The sequence below is a fragment of the Periophthalmus magnuspinnatus genome, chromosome 22, assembly GCF_009829125.3.
Source record: "Periophthalmus magnuspinnatus isolate fPerMag1 chromosome 22, fPerMag1.2.pri, whole genome shotgun sequence".
NCBI lineage: Eukaryota > Metazoa > Chordata > Actinopteri > Gobiiformes > Gobiidae > Periophthalmus > Periophthalmus magnuspinnatus.
Genome location: NC_047147.1, coordinates 24,986,452 through 25,002,720, shown reverse-complemented (window position 1 = coordinate 25,002,720; position 16,269 = coordinate 24,986,452). Strand labels below are relative to the sequence as shown.

Genomic DNA, 16,269 nt, shown 5'->3' with positions numbered 1-16,269 from the left:
ACCGTGGTACCCTGTACCTCCTCCCCGAACTCAACAGTTCATACTCAGGGTACAACACATGTGTCGGGTCTGAAAGAATGCTCCTGGTCTGTCTCCTCATGGCCTGTTTCATACTGAAACTTTTGCTGGATTGGGTTCCATTGGTTTAGCCAATACGCTTTGGCCTTTATTGGATCTAATAAGACTATTTACAGGCTGATTTTGGCCTAGGACGTCTCATGTTTGACCTTTTATTCATACAAAGTGGTTCTATAGTTATGGAGAGATGAATAAAAGTTACATAAGACAATTTTATCTCTTGTGTAATAGGTTAACCATGTTTTAAGGAAATAAGAGCCATTTTCCTTCCCTGCATTGGAAGCAGTTAATATCGGCAGATACTTAAAATAAAAAGATTGATATTGGTATCGGAACTGAAAAAGGATCTGTGCATCCCTACAATTTTTTTATTTATTTTGTGATTCATGTGGCTGTTTCTGCCTGTTTGTGAGGGAGGCAGAACGATAGCTTTCTGTTTAGAATCTTTTTCAGGTTCATGCTCTGAAAATTTAAATAAAAGAATAGTTTTTAGAGTGTGAGGTTGTGTGTTATTTGGTATCATTAAAGTCTAAATGAGTTCCAGTTGATTTGCATTATTAGAAATATCCAAAAGTCAAATCCACAAATGTGTCTCTGATCATTTCTACATTTCTGACAAGTTCCATTCTTTCTCTGTACATCCAACCACAGCACATCTGCAGATTAACTATACAGATTGGATCTGCCCCCTTTTCAGTCTAACACTACCGTAAGAGGATGGGAGGGCATCTGACATATTTCTTGTCCTCTTCAGGGCCTGGACACAGTTCATAAGCAGCGCGTTGCCGAGGTGCTGAGCGACCCGGAGCAGAGAGACAAACAAAGGAGTCGAGAGAGTTTAAATTCAGACACAGTGAAATACGAGAGCGGCCAAAACGGAGGAGAGGGAGTGAGTATGGGCGTGGAGTGGAACGGGGTAAGTGCAGTACAGGCCACAGAACAAAACTACAAATACAGTGACACTAACATAATTTCATCTGTCTGATACTTAGATACTTAATCTTCACCCAAGCATTATGATGTAGCCTAAGCAAAAAAACAATAAACTTTAGGGTTTAACAATGAATTGTGCAATAAAACTTCTCAGCAGACTCATGGGGCAGCAGTGGCTCAGTGGTAGAGCTTTGACCTGTGGTTTCTGACATGTTCTTGGGCAAGACACTTATACACATATGCATGAAACACTAACATTCTGTCCCAGGGCAATTGTGACTACAGAGATGAGGTCACCCAAGTATAAAGTATTATTTTTTCCAAGTTATTTCATGAAAACTTATAACTGATTCATACAGGACTGTTTTAGATGTCAGAGCGGCTCCAATTAATTAATTTTAGTTTGTTAGCCAGCAATCTAATAAGCGATTATTTTTTTCGATTATTCATCTATTTAAATAATTCATTTTATCGTAAATAAATATATTCATAACCAAATTTAATTTCATGCTCATTTATCTTTATTTATATAGAGAGATCCCAAATGACAGACTGTCTTTTTCATGAGCACTCTGTTAAAATACAGAAAAATACAAACCAAACATATGACTATGCAGTTATGTCCATTTAAAACATTAAAAACAGTAGCAGGTGTGAGTATAAATGTATATTACCAGATTATTAAAGTGCATTAGTGGCACCAATCTATCCAGTTTTGCACATCCTTAAAATGTATTCCATTTTTGGGAAGCAAAAATGTGCCATTTCAGTTCTAGTGCAGCCAGTTTTTAGACATACACAGTTATGTAATCTTGTATTAAACGTTTCCACATAAGTGTTTAACAAACAAGTGAGATATTCAGGGAGTTTATCAAGTAGTCCCTTATGAATACATTTTATACAGCGTTATTCTTTTTTGACAGAGCAATGGCCAACCTACTTTTTCGTAGAGTGTACAGTGATGGGTAAAGGTAAAATGTGCTGACTGAAAATGTTAAGTTTGGGAATATTTAATAAAAGCGTGGTATTGTAGAGTCTGTATTGTCCACATAGATTTTTACAGTTAATGGTTGCGACACTAGAAGTCAGTTGGGACAGAATTACATCTACAAGACACTACACTGTAGACCTAGTATCTGTTGGCACCTTTGTCGAACCATTGAGTAGGAAATGTGTCTTGCTCAGGAGCACAATGTCACTAGGAAATGCCCTCCCGTTGGTGGGCAAACGCTTAACCCACTGCACCACTGGCATTCAGTTGTATGATTTTAATGTTAGGTCTTTGAATACTGAGCTGCTAACCCTCTGCTTTGTTCATATTAAACCTTTTCCTCCTCTGTTTCTGTCTGCAGTTTTAAACATCTGTCTCAAATATCTCCCTTCAGATTAACGTTTCTTCAGTAAAAACCTTCCGATCTGTTCTGGGCTCTGTACTGTACTCTGTCTGTCCATTTTTCACATGTTTATGTCATTTTCAAACCTGGTGCCAGTGAAATAGTTTTTTTCCTTTCCTTAATGTTTCACTTTAACTGTTTGTCCCTTTTCTGTGAAGTTGTTTTAATGACATTTTAGCAGCTGGACACTAAATTTTAAATCTAAAATCATGATCTTATTTGAAATTATTATTAATAGTTAAAAAGGGGAGCATTTCTTCCGTCTTTCTAGGCCTGTCTCGATAACACATTTTGAAGTTCTATATATTGCTGAAGTAAATATGTGATAAACGATAATACTGAAACTAATTTATGCCACTGACATAAAAACTCAAGAGCAGAGTTAAACTACAGAAACTATTTTACATCTACCATATAAAAAAAAAAAAAAAAACATGCGCTGCAATTAAAAAAACAGCAAAATGAAAGACTTTAGTCATTAGTTTAGATTAGATTCTAATGAGTCATACAAGTTTCATTCACCTCAAATCTTATCATATAGACACAAATATAAACCCAGATTTCCCAGTACTGCAAAGAAAAGGTACCCAGGATAAATACTGACCCCAAAAAATATCGTTCCCTCTAACACATATTGAACGATAAGTCAAAATAGTCCTTATCATCACAGGCCTACTTTTTTCTAACATCTGAAACATCTGGCTGCTCTGTGTCCTTCAAACCTTTTTAGTTTTCATTTTAGTTTTAGTTTAAGCCTGCGTTTCTCTGTTTTCTTGCACTACTGTAATTCTCCATCAGTACAAAAAGCAGGTAAAAGTACATGAACGATGACACACACGACACAATATGGGAAAGAGTTTACACTATTTAGAAGTTAAACAGTTTTAAGCTGAAAAACAATTTAAATATTTCAGTGTATTCTGATGGAGAAGTACAGAGATGAAAACATGAACTGTTCTAATCTTGTGTCCTCTCTTTTTAACTTAAATGTTTTAACTCTCTTTCTCCTCCATTTTCCCTCCTTCTCTTGTTTCCCCTTTTCTCTCTCCCTCCTCCCTTCCCTCTCTTTTTCTCTTTCTCTTTCACACTCTTCTTTTCTCTTTCTCACCATCCTCTCCCAAACTCACTCCTTTTTTTCTCCCCCTCTACCTCCCTTTCCACCTTTCCCTTTGTCTCCCTCTCGCTCTATCTTTTTTCTCCTTTGCTTTTACCTATATCCCCCTCTGTTTTCTCTCTCATTTCTCTTCCCTTTCCTCCTCCCTCCCCCTCCTCCATATCCATCTCCTCCCCCTTTTCTCTCTTTCTCCCCTCACTCTTCTCCCTCTCTCATATAAACCCCCCTTTCTCTCTCTCTCTCTCTCCCTTCTGTTTCTTCCCTCTTCCCACCTCGTCCTTGCTCCCTCTCTCTTTCTCTCTAAAGCCTTAGCTGCAGATGTCTTGTTGTTCTGCATGAGGACCTGGCTGCACTTTCTTCACTTCCGCATCATCAGCTTTAAAAACTTTTAACACTTAACAATATGAAGCGTGTGTTTTTCAACTGGAAACTTCTTCAAATTCTTCCTCCTCTCTCTCTCTCTCTCTCTGTCTCTTTTTAAGTCTTTATTGTAATTTTGGCAAAGTGTCTTGGATTGTTAAGTGTGATGTCACTTCCGGGTCCATCAGCTGATTTAAAACAATAAACATGAACCTCTTTTAGCGACGACACAGCTCGCCTTAAAACAGACACACTTGTAAACATGGATCTGTGTTTATAACTGTGACAGAGAGACACAAGTGAGGCTGAGGTAAGAAGCTAGTCCAGGTTAATCTAGCGTTAACAGTGAGCAGTGAGTGCAGTTAGTGATAAATACACACTGGTAATCCTAAATCATGCTAGATTATTACTTCATTATTTACAGTTTGTGGTTAAACACACTTTTGAAAGGTAATTCTCTCTTGTGTCATTAATAAGGAACAAAATCAAAGCTAGAAATCAGATGTGACGTTTCTGGTTAGACCCGGAAGTGACATCATCACTTAACAACTCTATAGAAGAACTGATATTCCAAATACCATGGTTATTCTTACATCACAATATTGTACCTTTAATTTATCTGCAGATTTTAACTTTAAAGGAGACATATTCAGCAAAAGCACCTTTATCACTCTTTGCTCTTTTCTGTCTATCTCTTTTCTTGCAGTGCAATGACAGGTTTTCATGTTTTTATAATTCTGACATGGTGGATTGTACTTGAAGGAATAAAAAGTAGCACTGAGTTGTAAAACAGAATCCCTCTACCTATGACATCGACACTGAAAACTCCCTCCAAAATATAGGGACAGGTTATACACAAGGAAGACACTTTAAACCTTCATTTAACAAAATAGGTGTTGTCATTTATTTGTATTAGTACAAATATGACTCTGAGTTCAGTTGCTAGGTAACAATTATACAACGACCTCTACATATATCACATCTGCTGCCCGTGTCCAACCAGGAAGAAGAATTATAAACCACCAAAATGATCCAAACGAGTGCTAGTCTAACCTGTCATATGCACTCAAGTAACTCATGTTAACTCCACTTGCTGTAAATATTCAAATGTTGAACTTAACTTGAATAAATGTTTTGCATGTGTGTAGTCTCTGCCTGCTCTGGCCTCTCTCTCACTCTGGGGGCCCTGTCATTGTCCGATTTGGCACATTTTTCATCTCATAATGTGTTAGTTTCATTTTATACATGTCAAAGTTGGACTATTTCACAGTTTTTTTTTGGTAAGAGATAGGGATGGGACAGTAAACAATAATCATTTGTGGGAAATTTTATATAATTGTGATAATCGCCAACAAAGAATCGCTATTACATCACCAGAATGTGTAGGAAAAAAACTATTCATCTACAGGAGAGTCGACAGGGGCCCGTGAGAGACTTCTTGCCCCGGGCCCCCAAATTTCAGTCGACAGTTGACTCATCCAGAATATTCTCCACTAGACTGTAGTTGTTTTCACTGATGACAAAGTACAATTATATAAAAGTTGTTTAAACATGGAACTTATTCATACTTATTCATGACATTTCAAACTGTCAGCAACTTTAACAATTATCATAATATAATCCTTAATTGCACTTAGTTTGTTCATAATAATCGTGACACTAAATTTCAGTATTGTCCCATGCCTAGTGAGACAAACAAAAATGTTGATATTTGACTGTTATGATCAAAGTTAGCAGATTTACATTTGACATCCCAGTTGACTCAGCTCTGCTCTATTCGCTCATGTTTATTAACTGTTTAAATACATCATTTTTTACAGACTGAGCAAGTATTTATCAGTTAAATTTGCACCAAAGTATTACATTTTTTTCTTCTTTTGTTATTAAAACATTTTTAGAATTACAAATTTAAAATAAAACACAAAAAATATATATGAAGGACACATATCATATCCAATTTAAAATGTTTGAACCATGTATCCGGACATGCCAAAAGGGCCAGTGACAGTCCCTGTGTTTAAACATGCCTGGATATACTGTAGTCGTAATGTTTCTGCTTCTGTGTTTCTGATGCTTCGCTCTGCTCCTCTGAGTCTAACCCGTGTTTGTGCTGTACGCTGAGTTTCTTTAATAAAACTTTGATCTTTGCTCCATTTTAAACTTAAACCTGTCTCCTCTTTGTGTCTTTTTTCTGATCCAGTTTCTACTAATATCATTATGAAAACATCTAATGAATATGACTTGAAAATACAGCATTTATCAGGTGGTATTTAGGAAGATGGAAGGGCATCTGACACATAGGGATAGCAGGATGGGAGGGCATCTGACACACAGATATTCATGGGTTTCAGCTATTATACGCAGGATTTTGAGGACTTTGTAATGTTTTATTCTAAAATGTTAATCACTGTCAAAATAAAAATAAAAAAACATGTATAATTGGTTGGATGGATGGGAAGATGGGAGGGCATCTGACACATAATTAGACCTCTCATTCCAAGTTTAATCTGTTCAAATATGCACTAGTGCCATTCATAGCTCCATGTCTGATTCTTAGCACATGACTTAGGTCTCCTGATTGTCATGCTCATGTTTTACGTTCACTTGACCCTCTAGGACAAGTCTTAGCTTTGACTGAACTCACTTAAATACAGATATTTGAAAAGCTCATTTAACTCGCTTCATTTTCACGGTTAGGTAACATTAACTTATTTTCAAATATCATCATTATCATTATACACAGTCAATATTTAATTATACCTCAGAGGCAAGGCACACAAAGTAATTCAAAGTGCTTTACAGAATAAGAAGGATATTAAAATCACAATATAAACAAATCAAAGCATAAATAATGATAATAAAATGAACATTAAAAGAGAAGAGTGTGAATAAAAACCTTTCAGTCGTATTCAGTCGTTTTGAGCCTGGATTTAAACATTGTCAAAGTCGAGGCCTGTCTCACATCTTCAGGAAGATTGTTCCAAGTTTTAGCTGCATAAAACTGAAACACTAAGACCCTTTTTATGTTTTGAGTCTGTTCTGGCTTGAAATTGACCAAACATATAACGAGTAGAGAAAGAAACGAGAACAAAGAGTTTATTATTTACTTATCATTGTTGAGTTGTTTTTTTCTGAAGTCGCGCTTTGGTCCAGTTTCAGCCAGAACAGATGTATTACTATGAATAATATAATGTTACCCATTCTGTGCCCGGATGTATGTGGGATCAGATCAGATGTCTGTTTTGCATTTTGAGTGAGATAATAGAACGTGCATGTCTCGTTTGCATTGTGTTGCGTAAAAGCATTTGTCCATCAGAGTTTGACCATCACTGAAAAAGTATCAAATTAAAGCAAAATGATGTACAGCCCATGTGTAATTCTAGGGTAGAACGATGTGATATTTTATCGAATTTCTTGAATATGCCTCAGGAACGTGACCAGTGCCCGTTGAACATCTCAAAACATTTAAAAAAGAATTGCTTTTATGAGCAAAGAGCCAACTCAATACACAAAAACAATACGGCAATTTAGATTTTAATACTGCACTGTGTATTTTTCCTTGTAGAGGGTCTGTCACCTTCATGAAGACAACCAGTGATCAATCCAACTTCATGAATCATATTTTGATTTAAATATGTGGTGGTCAACTCTTTTGCAGTATCTTTAATGTTTTCTACCCCACTCCGGGTGCTTTCTCTCTGGTTTAAACACGTTTTTATCCCCGGTCTAACCCCGGTCTCCTCTCTCCCTCAGGATGGCTCTGGCTCTCTGAAGAGGAGCGGATCTTTCAGCAAACTCAGAGCTTCTTTACGACGCAGCAGCGAAAAACTGGTGCGAAAACTCAAAGGAGGATCATCCAGGGAGGCGGAGCCCAAGAACACAGGGTAAATATATGAACATGTATATGACACTTTATATACAGATATGTTTATACACTGTAAGTACTGTATATAAGAGCATTTACCCCTGAACTGAGGAGACTATGGGCTGCACTGGACTAACACAAAGCTGAGGGACGGGCTGCTACTGTTTAAAGGATATGAACTATGCATCATTATACGGATCTGTGGACATGTCCTCTGTTTAACCACACTCTGCTTCTGCACTGGGTTCACATTTGACCAGTTCTATGTCTAAAAATGTACTGAAAAAGCTGCGCATGAGCCTAAAAACTCATGGATGTGAATACTAGTGATGTGGCAATGGCTTTGTGAGAGAGGGGACAAGTTAGACAGATTTAAACGCATACTTCTGGCTTTTTGAAAATTTGGCTACATTATTTTATTATTTCATTGAACCAAAAATGAGTGATGGCCACATGAATACTTTTACTAATAAACTGAGGAATTTGCAGTCATGAATCCATCTAATTCAAGTAGAAACAACTTGATACAATGTCATGTATTTATTATTGTTTTGTTCAGTGAAAGCAGCAATTAAAGCACCATATACTGTGCAACATTCCAGTACCTTTAAGTAAATATTTCACTGGTGGTGTAACTGTGTGCAGAAGCAGGTCTGGTCCCTGCGTCTCTTCTTTAAACCCTCCTCTGGTCACGTCCGTCTCTGTCACAGTTCTGTATTATTTATTTATTGTTTATTTGTTGTTCTGCTCTGGACTGCACACTGCATGACTCTGGGCTGCAGTTTGATTCTTGTTTTAATAAATGTTTGAAACTTTTTGGTGCATGTTTCGTCTCTGTCTACTGCGTGTCTCTCTCGGCTTGTTTGGCTTTTTGTTTTTAGTTGTTTTATATTACATTTTTATATTTTGTTTTTTTAGATAATGGCAGTGGAATTGAATACGCATCTACTGCCATCATCTATTTTCTAAGTGTTTTATTTAGTTTAGTTTTGAGTGGAGTTTCACACCTGATCGATCCCATTCAAAACTGTAGACTAACACTACATGCCCTTGATAGCCCCATATACTGTGGGCACAGAATGGTAGCCATGTCCCTGTTAATCTGTCCCGGGGCATCTGTGGCTCAAAAGTAACTGACAACTAAATCTGAGCCACTATTATAATTGATGTGTAGCAGTAAATCTCACTATTAGCAATGAGGATTTTGGAATAATGCAGTTTTATGAATCAAAAAATGCATTTTGCGATAGCCTTGAAGTCAGGTGTGAGACTGTCCAAAGCTTTTATTATTTTTTATTTTAATATTTGGTCTTTCTGTAGCGTTACGTCCTGTATTTGTCTTATATATTGTCCCTATTGTCCTCACTGATGTAATGGTAAATGTATTTGACTAACTTTAATGTCATCAATAACACTCCATTGAGCTAAAAACCCTCACTCCCCCCTCCCCCCACCCGTCTCCCCCTTCACCCCTCCGTTCTGCGCCTCTCCGACTCCTCCCCCCTCCTCCCTCTCTGCTGTTTTACCTGTCCCGCCCCTTTCACTTCCTTCACCCATCTCACCTGTCTGTCTTGACTCCTCTCCCACCTCACCCGTCTTTCCCCTCCCTCATCTCACGCTTTTAACCCCTCGCCCTTCCTCTCCTTTATTTTCACCTATCTCCCCTTCTCCCTCACCTGTTTATCCCTTCCTTTCTGTTATTCCCCCTCACCCTTCTGGCCCCGCCCCTTACCTTTCGCTCCCATCTCACCTGTACGATCCTCCCCCTTTCTATCTCACGTCTTTACCCTCACTCTCACCCTCTTTCTCTCTCTCTTCCTCTCCTCATCTGTCACCTGTCCCACCTTTACCTTCCTCACCTCACCCGTTTGACTCCTCCCCTGTCCCCTCCTTCTCACCTGTCCCCCACTTTCTCCGCTTTCCCCTTCATTATTTCTGTCTTCTCTCCCTCGCTTGTCACCACCCTCACCTGTCTGTCTCATCCTCCTCCTTCTCCTCCCTTCTCCTCCTCCCTCCTCCTCCTCCCCCTCCTCCTCCCTCCTTCACTGCATGTGACTGGGTGCAGCATGAAGCGAGCCAGCTCCTTGGGTTTTCTCAATTTGTTGGACAGAGCTGCTCCAGACCTCCACCAAGTAAGAACTGAACTCACCTCATCTCTCATCACAGGACTAACAGTGTCTGTCACTAAAGACGCACTGCGGAAGGTTTCTGGTAGGGGTCGGCCGCTTGCTTGTCTCCATGGAGATGTTATCGGCATTAAAATTAGCGAGTGTTTTTTTATTAATCAAAAATACCTTGAAAAACACATTCTTACTGTGAGCAGGATCGCCTCTTTGGGTGTAGATATGTTTAATGCCATGCTGTGGAACATTCCAGGCAAAGCGCTAATATCTCCATGGAGACGAGCAATTGGTGGACACTCTACCAGAAATGTTGCATAGTGCACCTTTAAAATAATTCTACTTAATTCAAGCAGTTTTTTTAATCAAATATATGGAAAAAGTCTGTCTGTTCTAGGCCTTATATTTGAATACAAAACAACAGCAGATGGCGCAAGGGCTGATGAGTAAAGCAGTTTAAATCAGGCTAAAATAGTAGCTGTCGTGTGTGGAACTAAATTTGAGCATAGAAATGATCAGGGTGAAGTTGTGTGGACTTTAAAAACACAGAGGATCTGATCTGGATTACCACTTAATGACGTCACAAGATGAATTACTGAAACGTGAATGAAATAAAACACAACTCCAGAGATACTTTTAGGAAGAGATTAGATTATAATTAGAGCTGTACAGACACTTTTAGACCGTGTCCGTTCTAACATCACACATTTACCACAGTAACTCATTCTGTAATCACTTTATGTGGTTTCGGGAGCAAATTGTTGTTCTTGAGTTTTATGTCGACAATATGAAATGATCTGGAAAAAAACCCTGATCTGTGTTTCTTGCAGCTGCTTCAGATATGATTTAGTTTGGCTCATTTTTGTTTCCATCTTTGAAAACACCAGATTTTGTGCATTATTTCATGTTTGTCCTTCATATTACATTAACTCTGATTTACGTCCAGACAGTTACTCTTTAAGTTACTTTTCCTTGTGTAGTACTTTTCCCAAATACTTTTTTACCCTTACTTGAGTAATTTCTTAGATAACTACTTGAGTAATATTATTTTAGCTTTACTCTTACTTGAGTACAGTTTTGGCTTCTCCACCATTTCTTTCTGTTGTCTGGTACACGTGTCTTTACAATGTTGTGTAACTTGTGTATCAAATGTATTTTTAAATGCATGTGAGAGGTTTGCGTGTTTGTCTAATTCTGGTTTGGTGGGATACTTAAATATTTGTCACATCACATAAGGTACTGAAAAAGTTGAGAAGAAAAGTGCAAAAATGTAGGAAGTAGCACTGAGTTGTAAAACAGAATCCCTCTGGCTTCTGACGGTTTAACATTTAACTAAATAAAGGTGTTGTCATGTATCTTTATTAGTCTAATCATAAATATTCTGAGTTGTATTAAAGTTTTGGCCCTTCTTTACATTATGGTTATTAGGTAACAGTTATGAAAGTGCGTATGTGTCGTGGTTAATGCTGGAGTGTCGGGCCGGGAGGGACACTCTGCTGTGATTGGTCATTTGAAGTGATGCTTACAAACGGGCGTATTTTTTTAAGCGAGGAAAATGGTTAAGGTTTGGGTTTGGTTAAGTTTATGTTAATATGAGGATTAAGATTATGTTTTGGGTCAGTTAACATGTGAGAAGAAGTAACTTTATTATTATTATTATTATTATTATTATTATTGTTATTGTTATTATTATTATTGTTATTATTATTATTATTATTATTATTATATATTTTTTGTATTTATTTTCTTTATTTTGAATTTTTTATTTTATTTATTTGATCAGGACAATGCATGTGAATAAACAGACATAATACAACATGAAAGTAAACACACCGGATTATAGCCAAAGGATCATTTCTATCCGTTGTCCCAAGGGTCGGGGTCACAAAAGGGTCAAAAATAAAAATTGCACCCTACACTCATTGCACAGTTCCCATTATTGCACCGTCCAAAATATTGCACATTCTTCAATATTGCACAAGTTCAAAAACAAGTGTCACCTCCTCATACCATAAAATAAAACATAACATTTTACACCTGTTCATAGCAATAAGCTAACACGTTACCGTGCCAACCGTGATAACTCGTCCCCCCCACACCCGACTATCGAGCAGTAACCACGTCACATCTGCTGACCAGGAAGTACAATTATAAATGTCACCAAAGTTAAAGAACAAACTGTTTTTTAGTGAAATGAGTCTACCCTGTCATTACCTGCACTTTCACATTTATTCAGTCATTCTTTCTAACAAAATATAACCTGATTTTACATGGATTTTATGTTAATTGTTTTTAATATTGTCTATTTTTTGTCCAATAGGAGCGAAATAATCGTCTGAGGAGGAGCGATCTGAGTGCTAGTTCTACAAACCTGGCACTTTGATGTTTTTATGGTAAATAAAACAGAAGTGGTTTTGTGCACTTTGGACCTGAACATATCGAGAGGAAGGACGACGGGCATCTACTGTACAAATGTTTGTGAGTTTAAAGCTGCTTTTTCTGCCAGGTTTAGGTCAAATTACTGAAACACGTCCAAAACTAGAAATGAGTTTACATAGAGTTTATATTAGAACAACTTGAACACTGCTCAGTTTGTCCGTTTGAAAAGGTTTCTAGTTTGAAATATTTAAGATGGAGTTATGTTAGTTTGTTATCTATAGTCACCTCACTGCAAAATATGATATATAATAATAAATGTTTCAGGAAAAAAATGTAAAATGACTTGAATTCAGAAAAAGGATCTTGACTAATTCAGTTTTTTAGAAATTCATTTTTTTATTTTATATGTTTTGCTTTGGGTCCAGATATTGTTTTTTGTCTTAGCAACAATCTGCAAGATGAGTTTTTGGTCTTAATAAAATACATACATACATTTAAAAAAACAACAACCAATTAATTTATGTTTAAACTACCTGTAGTCTGAAATACCTTGAGTTAAAAACTTTGTGCCTGATTTTTCCCATGTATTTGATCAAACTGTGTCTTGCCCCAGTGCAGATATATTGTATGGAGGTCAAAATGTGTCTGCTGCATCCTGTCTGCATCTAATTATACAGCCTTTTATTGTCTGAGAATCAGGAAGTGCGTGTTAGCCTGCTAGTTGTTGTTAGCGTTACTCCACTCTGGTCTCTGAGAGTTGTTAAAAGCATTTACAAACTTATCGCTGTGAATAATTGACTTCAAATAACTTCATAATAACCACAGCAAAGTGTCTAAAATGAACTAGTGCTGTTTTTCACGTTTTTTAGGATCAAATAAACCAACGTCTAACAACTAGATAAACTGAAAAACGTTTATGTAACTAAATAATATTCTGATTTCAAGTCATTTTAGCCAATTGATTTTTTTTAGTCCATGTTTAGCTGGAAATTTGGTGAGTTTTCAAAGAACAACTAGTCTGAATCAGTTTATATTTGCTGTTTAGGACATTTTTTTTTGTTTTTATTCTAAAGTGAAGTCAAAACCAAAAAAAATCTGCATGAATTTTCTCGCTTAAATGCAAAATGGAGGAGCCGATGTTATAGAACTGTTTACTCTGAGTTTACTGTTACATGTCATTTAGAGAGCTTTTATTATAACTGTGTTTGGAACTGGAAACTATTTATTTTTACCCATTCAAATACTTTATGCAGATGATGTTTGATGCATTTTACTGAAGTTGACCAAAACTGTTACTGTTTAGCAGACGTGGCGGAGATGCGTTTGTGTTTTATTGAGACCTCTCTGTTCTGAATGTACGTTTAAATGGAGGTTTTGTTACTATGCAGAGGTGACGCTATGCAGAAGGATTCAACGGGCCTCGTTCAATGAGATAGACAGTTACAGATAGAAGGTTGATGGTTTGATCCCCGTGACTACCATTGAGAACCGCTGTTGTGTCATTGGGCGAGACAGTTCAGTAGGTTGCATTCACGTTCTGGTTGGGCCTGACTCTACGGGAGATTTGCAGTTTTGAAAGAAATCTCCAAACTTCTGATTCACAAATGTTGAATCTCGTCATTATTTGTTTGGGATCAGCTCCACAAACTTGTCAGATTAATCTTATGGCTTTGGTGTTTAATAATGACACCGCTTTCTGAGGATATTGTGAAAAAAAAAACTAATTTGGCTTAATTTAAACTGACAGAGAAGATGTTAAACTTTGTGCCAGTTTTTGTTCCACGTGGATAGAACCAGTAATTTACAGAAATATTAACCATAAACCAGGTCAACACATCGCGTAATTTGAACTACAGTTAAATCATTTCTCTGATTAAACCTTGAAATACTGCAGGTGTCTCTTGCCCAAGGACACAATGGCACTGTGCAATGCCGGTATCACCGATTCAACCATCAACCACCAGATAGAAAATACTTGACACTGTCGAGCTGAAGGAGGCCCGCTGATTGAATCATATTTTTACAATTCTTTTTAAATAGTTTTAAATCTGCCTGTAATTTTTTGCGCTGCGCTGATGAAGTTTTAGCTTTTGCACTGGAACTAAAATAGAAGAATCCCAGAATTATAATTTTATTCTTGGTTTTAGAAGAAGAAATATTGAGTGTGAGGACTGTTTTATCATCGACTGTTGATCGGTCTGTTCCTGAAGTTAAAATAAATGTTTGACGCTGTTACATGTTTGAAGATGCAGAGTACAGAGGCACATATCTGAATAAAGCTTTGGAGATGAATTCATGATGTGGACAGTGACACAGACAGTGGAGGCAGTGTACAAATAAAATACAAACTTATTCTAACACAGTACATACAATGGATATTATACTGGACTTTCACTTTCACAGTTTATGTTCTATGTCCAGCAGTTTGAACCTTAATTCTCAGCTCCGTCCTCCTGGTTTCAGTTTGGTTTAGTCCTGATCCAGATGTAATATTAGATTTCATTCAAATCTTTATTCTGTATTCCATAATTCAGAAAGTTTATTTTCACATTTGTTGGTTTTTCCTTTTAGTTTTAAATTTAGTTTTATTTTAATCAACCAAGTCATGTTTTTTGTTGTTTTCCCCATTTTATTTATTTATTTATTTATTTTTTATATAGAGGGATATCAGTCTGATCACTTTGTCCTCCGTCTCTAGCCAGAACCAAACATGTCCGTCCAATCAGATTTATTTATTTCAGTGACGCATGTGAAACGAGGGAGCTCATTGGTCACCATCATTTACAAATAAAACCAAATTCCTCTCCCTCAGATGAACAGTTTGGAGCTTTTCTCACTGATTCTGCAGAAATCCTCCATGTTTTTAGTCCCCTGCGATAGTTTTTCTTTTCTTCCTCATAAGCAGCCATTTTTGTTTTGATACAGATAGACCACGCGTGTTTCTGATTGGCTAATTCACCTGTCAGTCACGCCCATCTTCAGAAATCCTTTATTAAATATCCTTTATTAAAACTATTCCAGCCAAACTTAACCAACCGTAACATTGTCTGTGTCACTAAAATCATCATCGGTTCATCTCTATCAGAGGAACTTCGAGTCACAAGTTTGTAAAGCTGAATGTAAATATTGTTTTAAAAGTTTGAATTTCACAGTTTTGTTGTAAATGTGTTGTTAATAATAATAATAACGCCACTTCTTTTCCTGCTTCTTGGTTTCTGTTACAAACGGTTTAATAAATATTTGTGGAAAAATGAAACATCTAGAGGGTTTTTTTTTTCTCTCTGTGCTGAAAAAACAGGAAATTCAGAACTGCTGCGTAATTAAAAGCAAAGTTTGGAGAAGCAGAAATTTTAAGGCAAATCTTTGTATAAAATTATTTTTAAAAACTGTTGACAAAGGAAAGAATGAACTGTATTTTCCAGACTATAAATCAGACTTTTTTCATAGTTTGGCCGGGGGTGTGACTTATACTCAGATGTGACTTATATGTGAAATATATGGGTTTTTTTCCCTCATTATTATGCATTTTTCTGGCTGGTATTCTGGAAAATATGGTAATACTTTCCCCAATCCACTTAATTTGTTTGGCACATTCTCAAATACATTTCAACTTCTGCACATTGTCAAATTAAATCTAAAAAGACTCACTAAGCAGCTTCATAAACAGCTCAAAACTCACCTTTTCCTCAGCCCCTATAACCCCACAAATGACTGTCTCCTGACTACTTGTTTGTGCTGTCCTTGTTGTGTTAAACTATAGTGAAACGTCTTATCGAGTTATCATGAAAAACTCTATGATATTGTATCGAATGTGTTTTATTTGTACAGGGACAGTGCACAGCATTAACCAAGAGCAGTCACAGGGGAGACGCTGGTGCAGTTTACAGCCCGGACGCTCATTTTACACCTGAACTCCTTGAGCAGGCTGCGGAAAAATACCGAAAAGATTGACGAAAAATGAATTAAACAGGTAAGGTCTGAGGTGACATTGTTCAAATACTCTTCGAAAAACAACATACAAGTACA

General features: G+C 36.9%; 1 protein-coding gene across 1 annotated transcript; it reads left to right on the top strand.

Annotated features, from left to right (window-relative positions):
- Positions 1-77: 77 nt before the first annotated feature.
- On the top strand, positions 78-15,489 carry klc1a (kinesin light chain 1a). Its single transcript, XM_033987801.2, has 5 exons — positions 78-86; positions 833-994; positions 7,633-7,763; positions 9,810-9,876; positions 12,185-15,489. Exons 1-5 carry the CDS (start codon positions 78-80, stop codon positions 12,245-12,247), a joined length of 432 nt encoding a protein of 143 aa, XP_033843692.1. The 3' UTR covers positions 12,248-15,489.
- Positions 15,490-16,269: the final 780 nt, after the last annotated feature.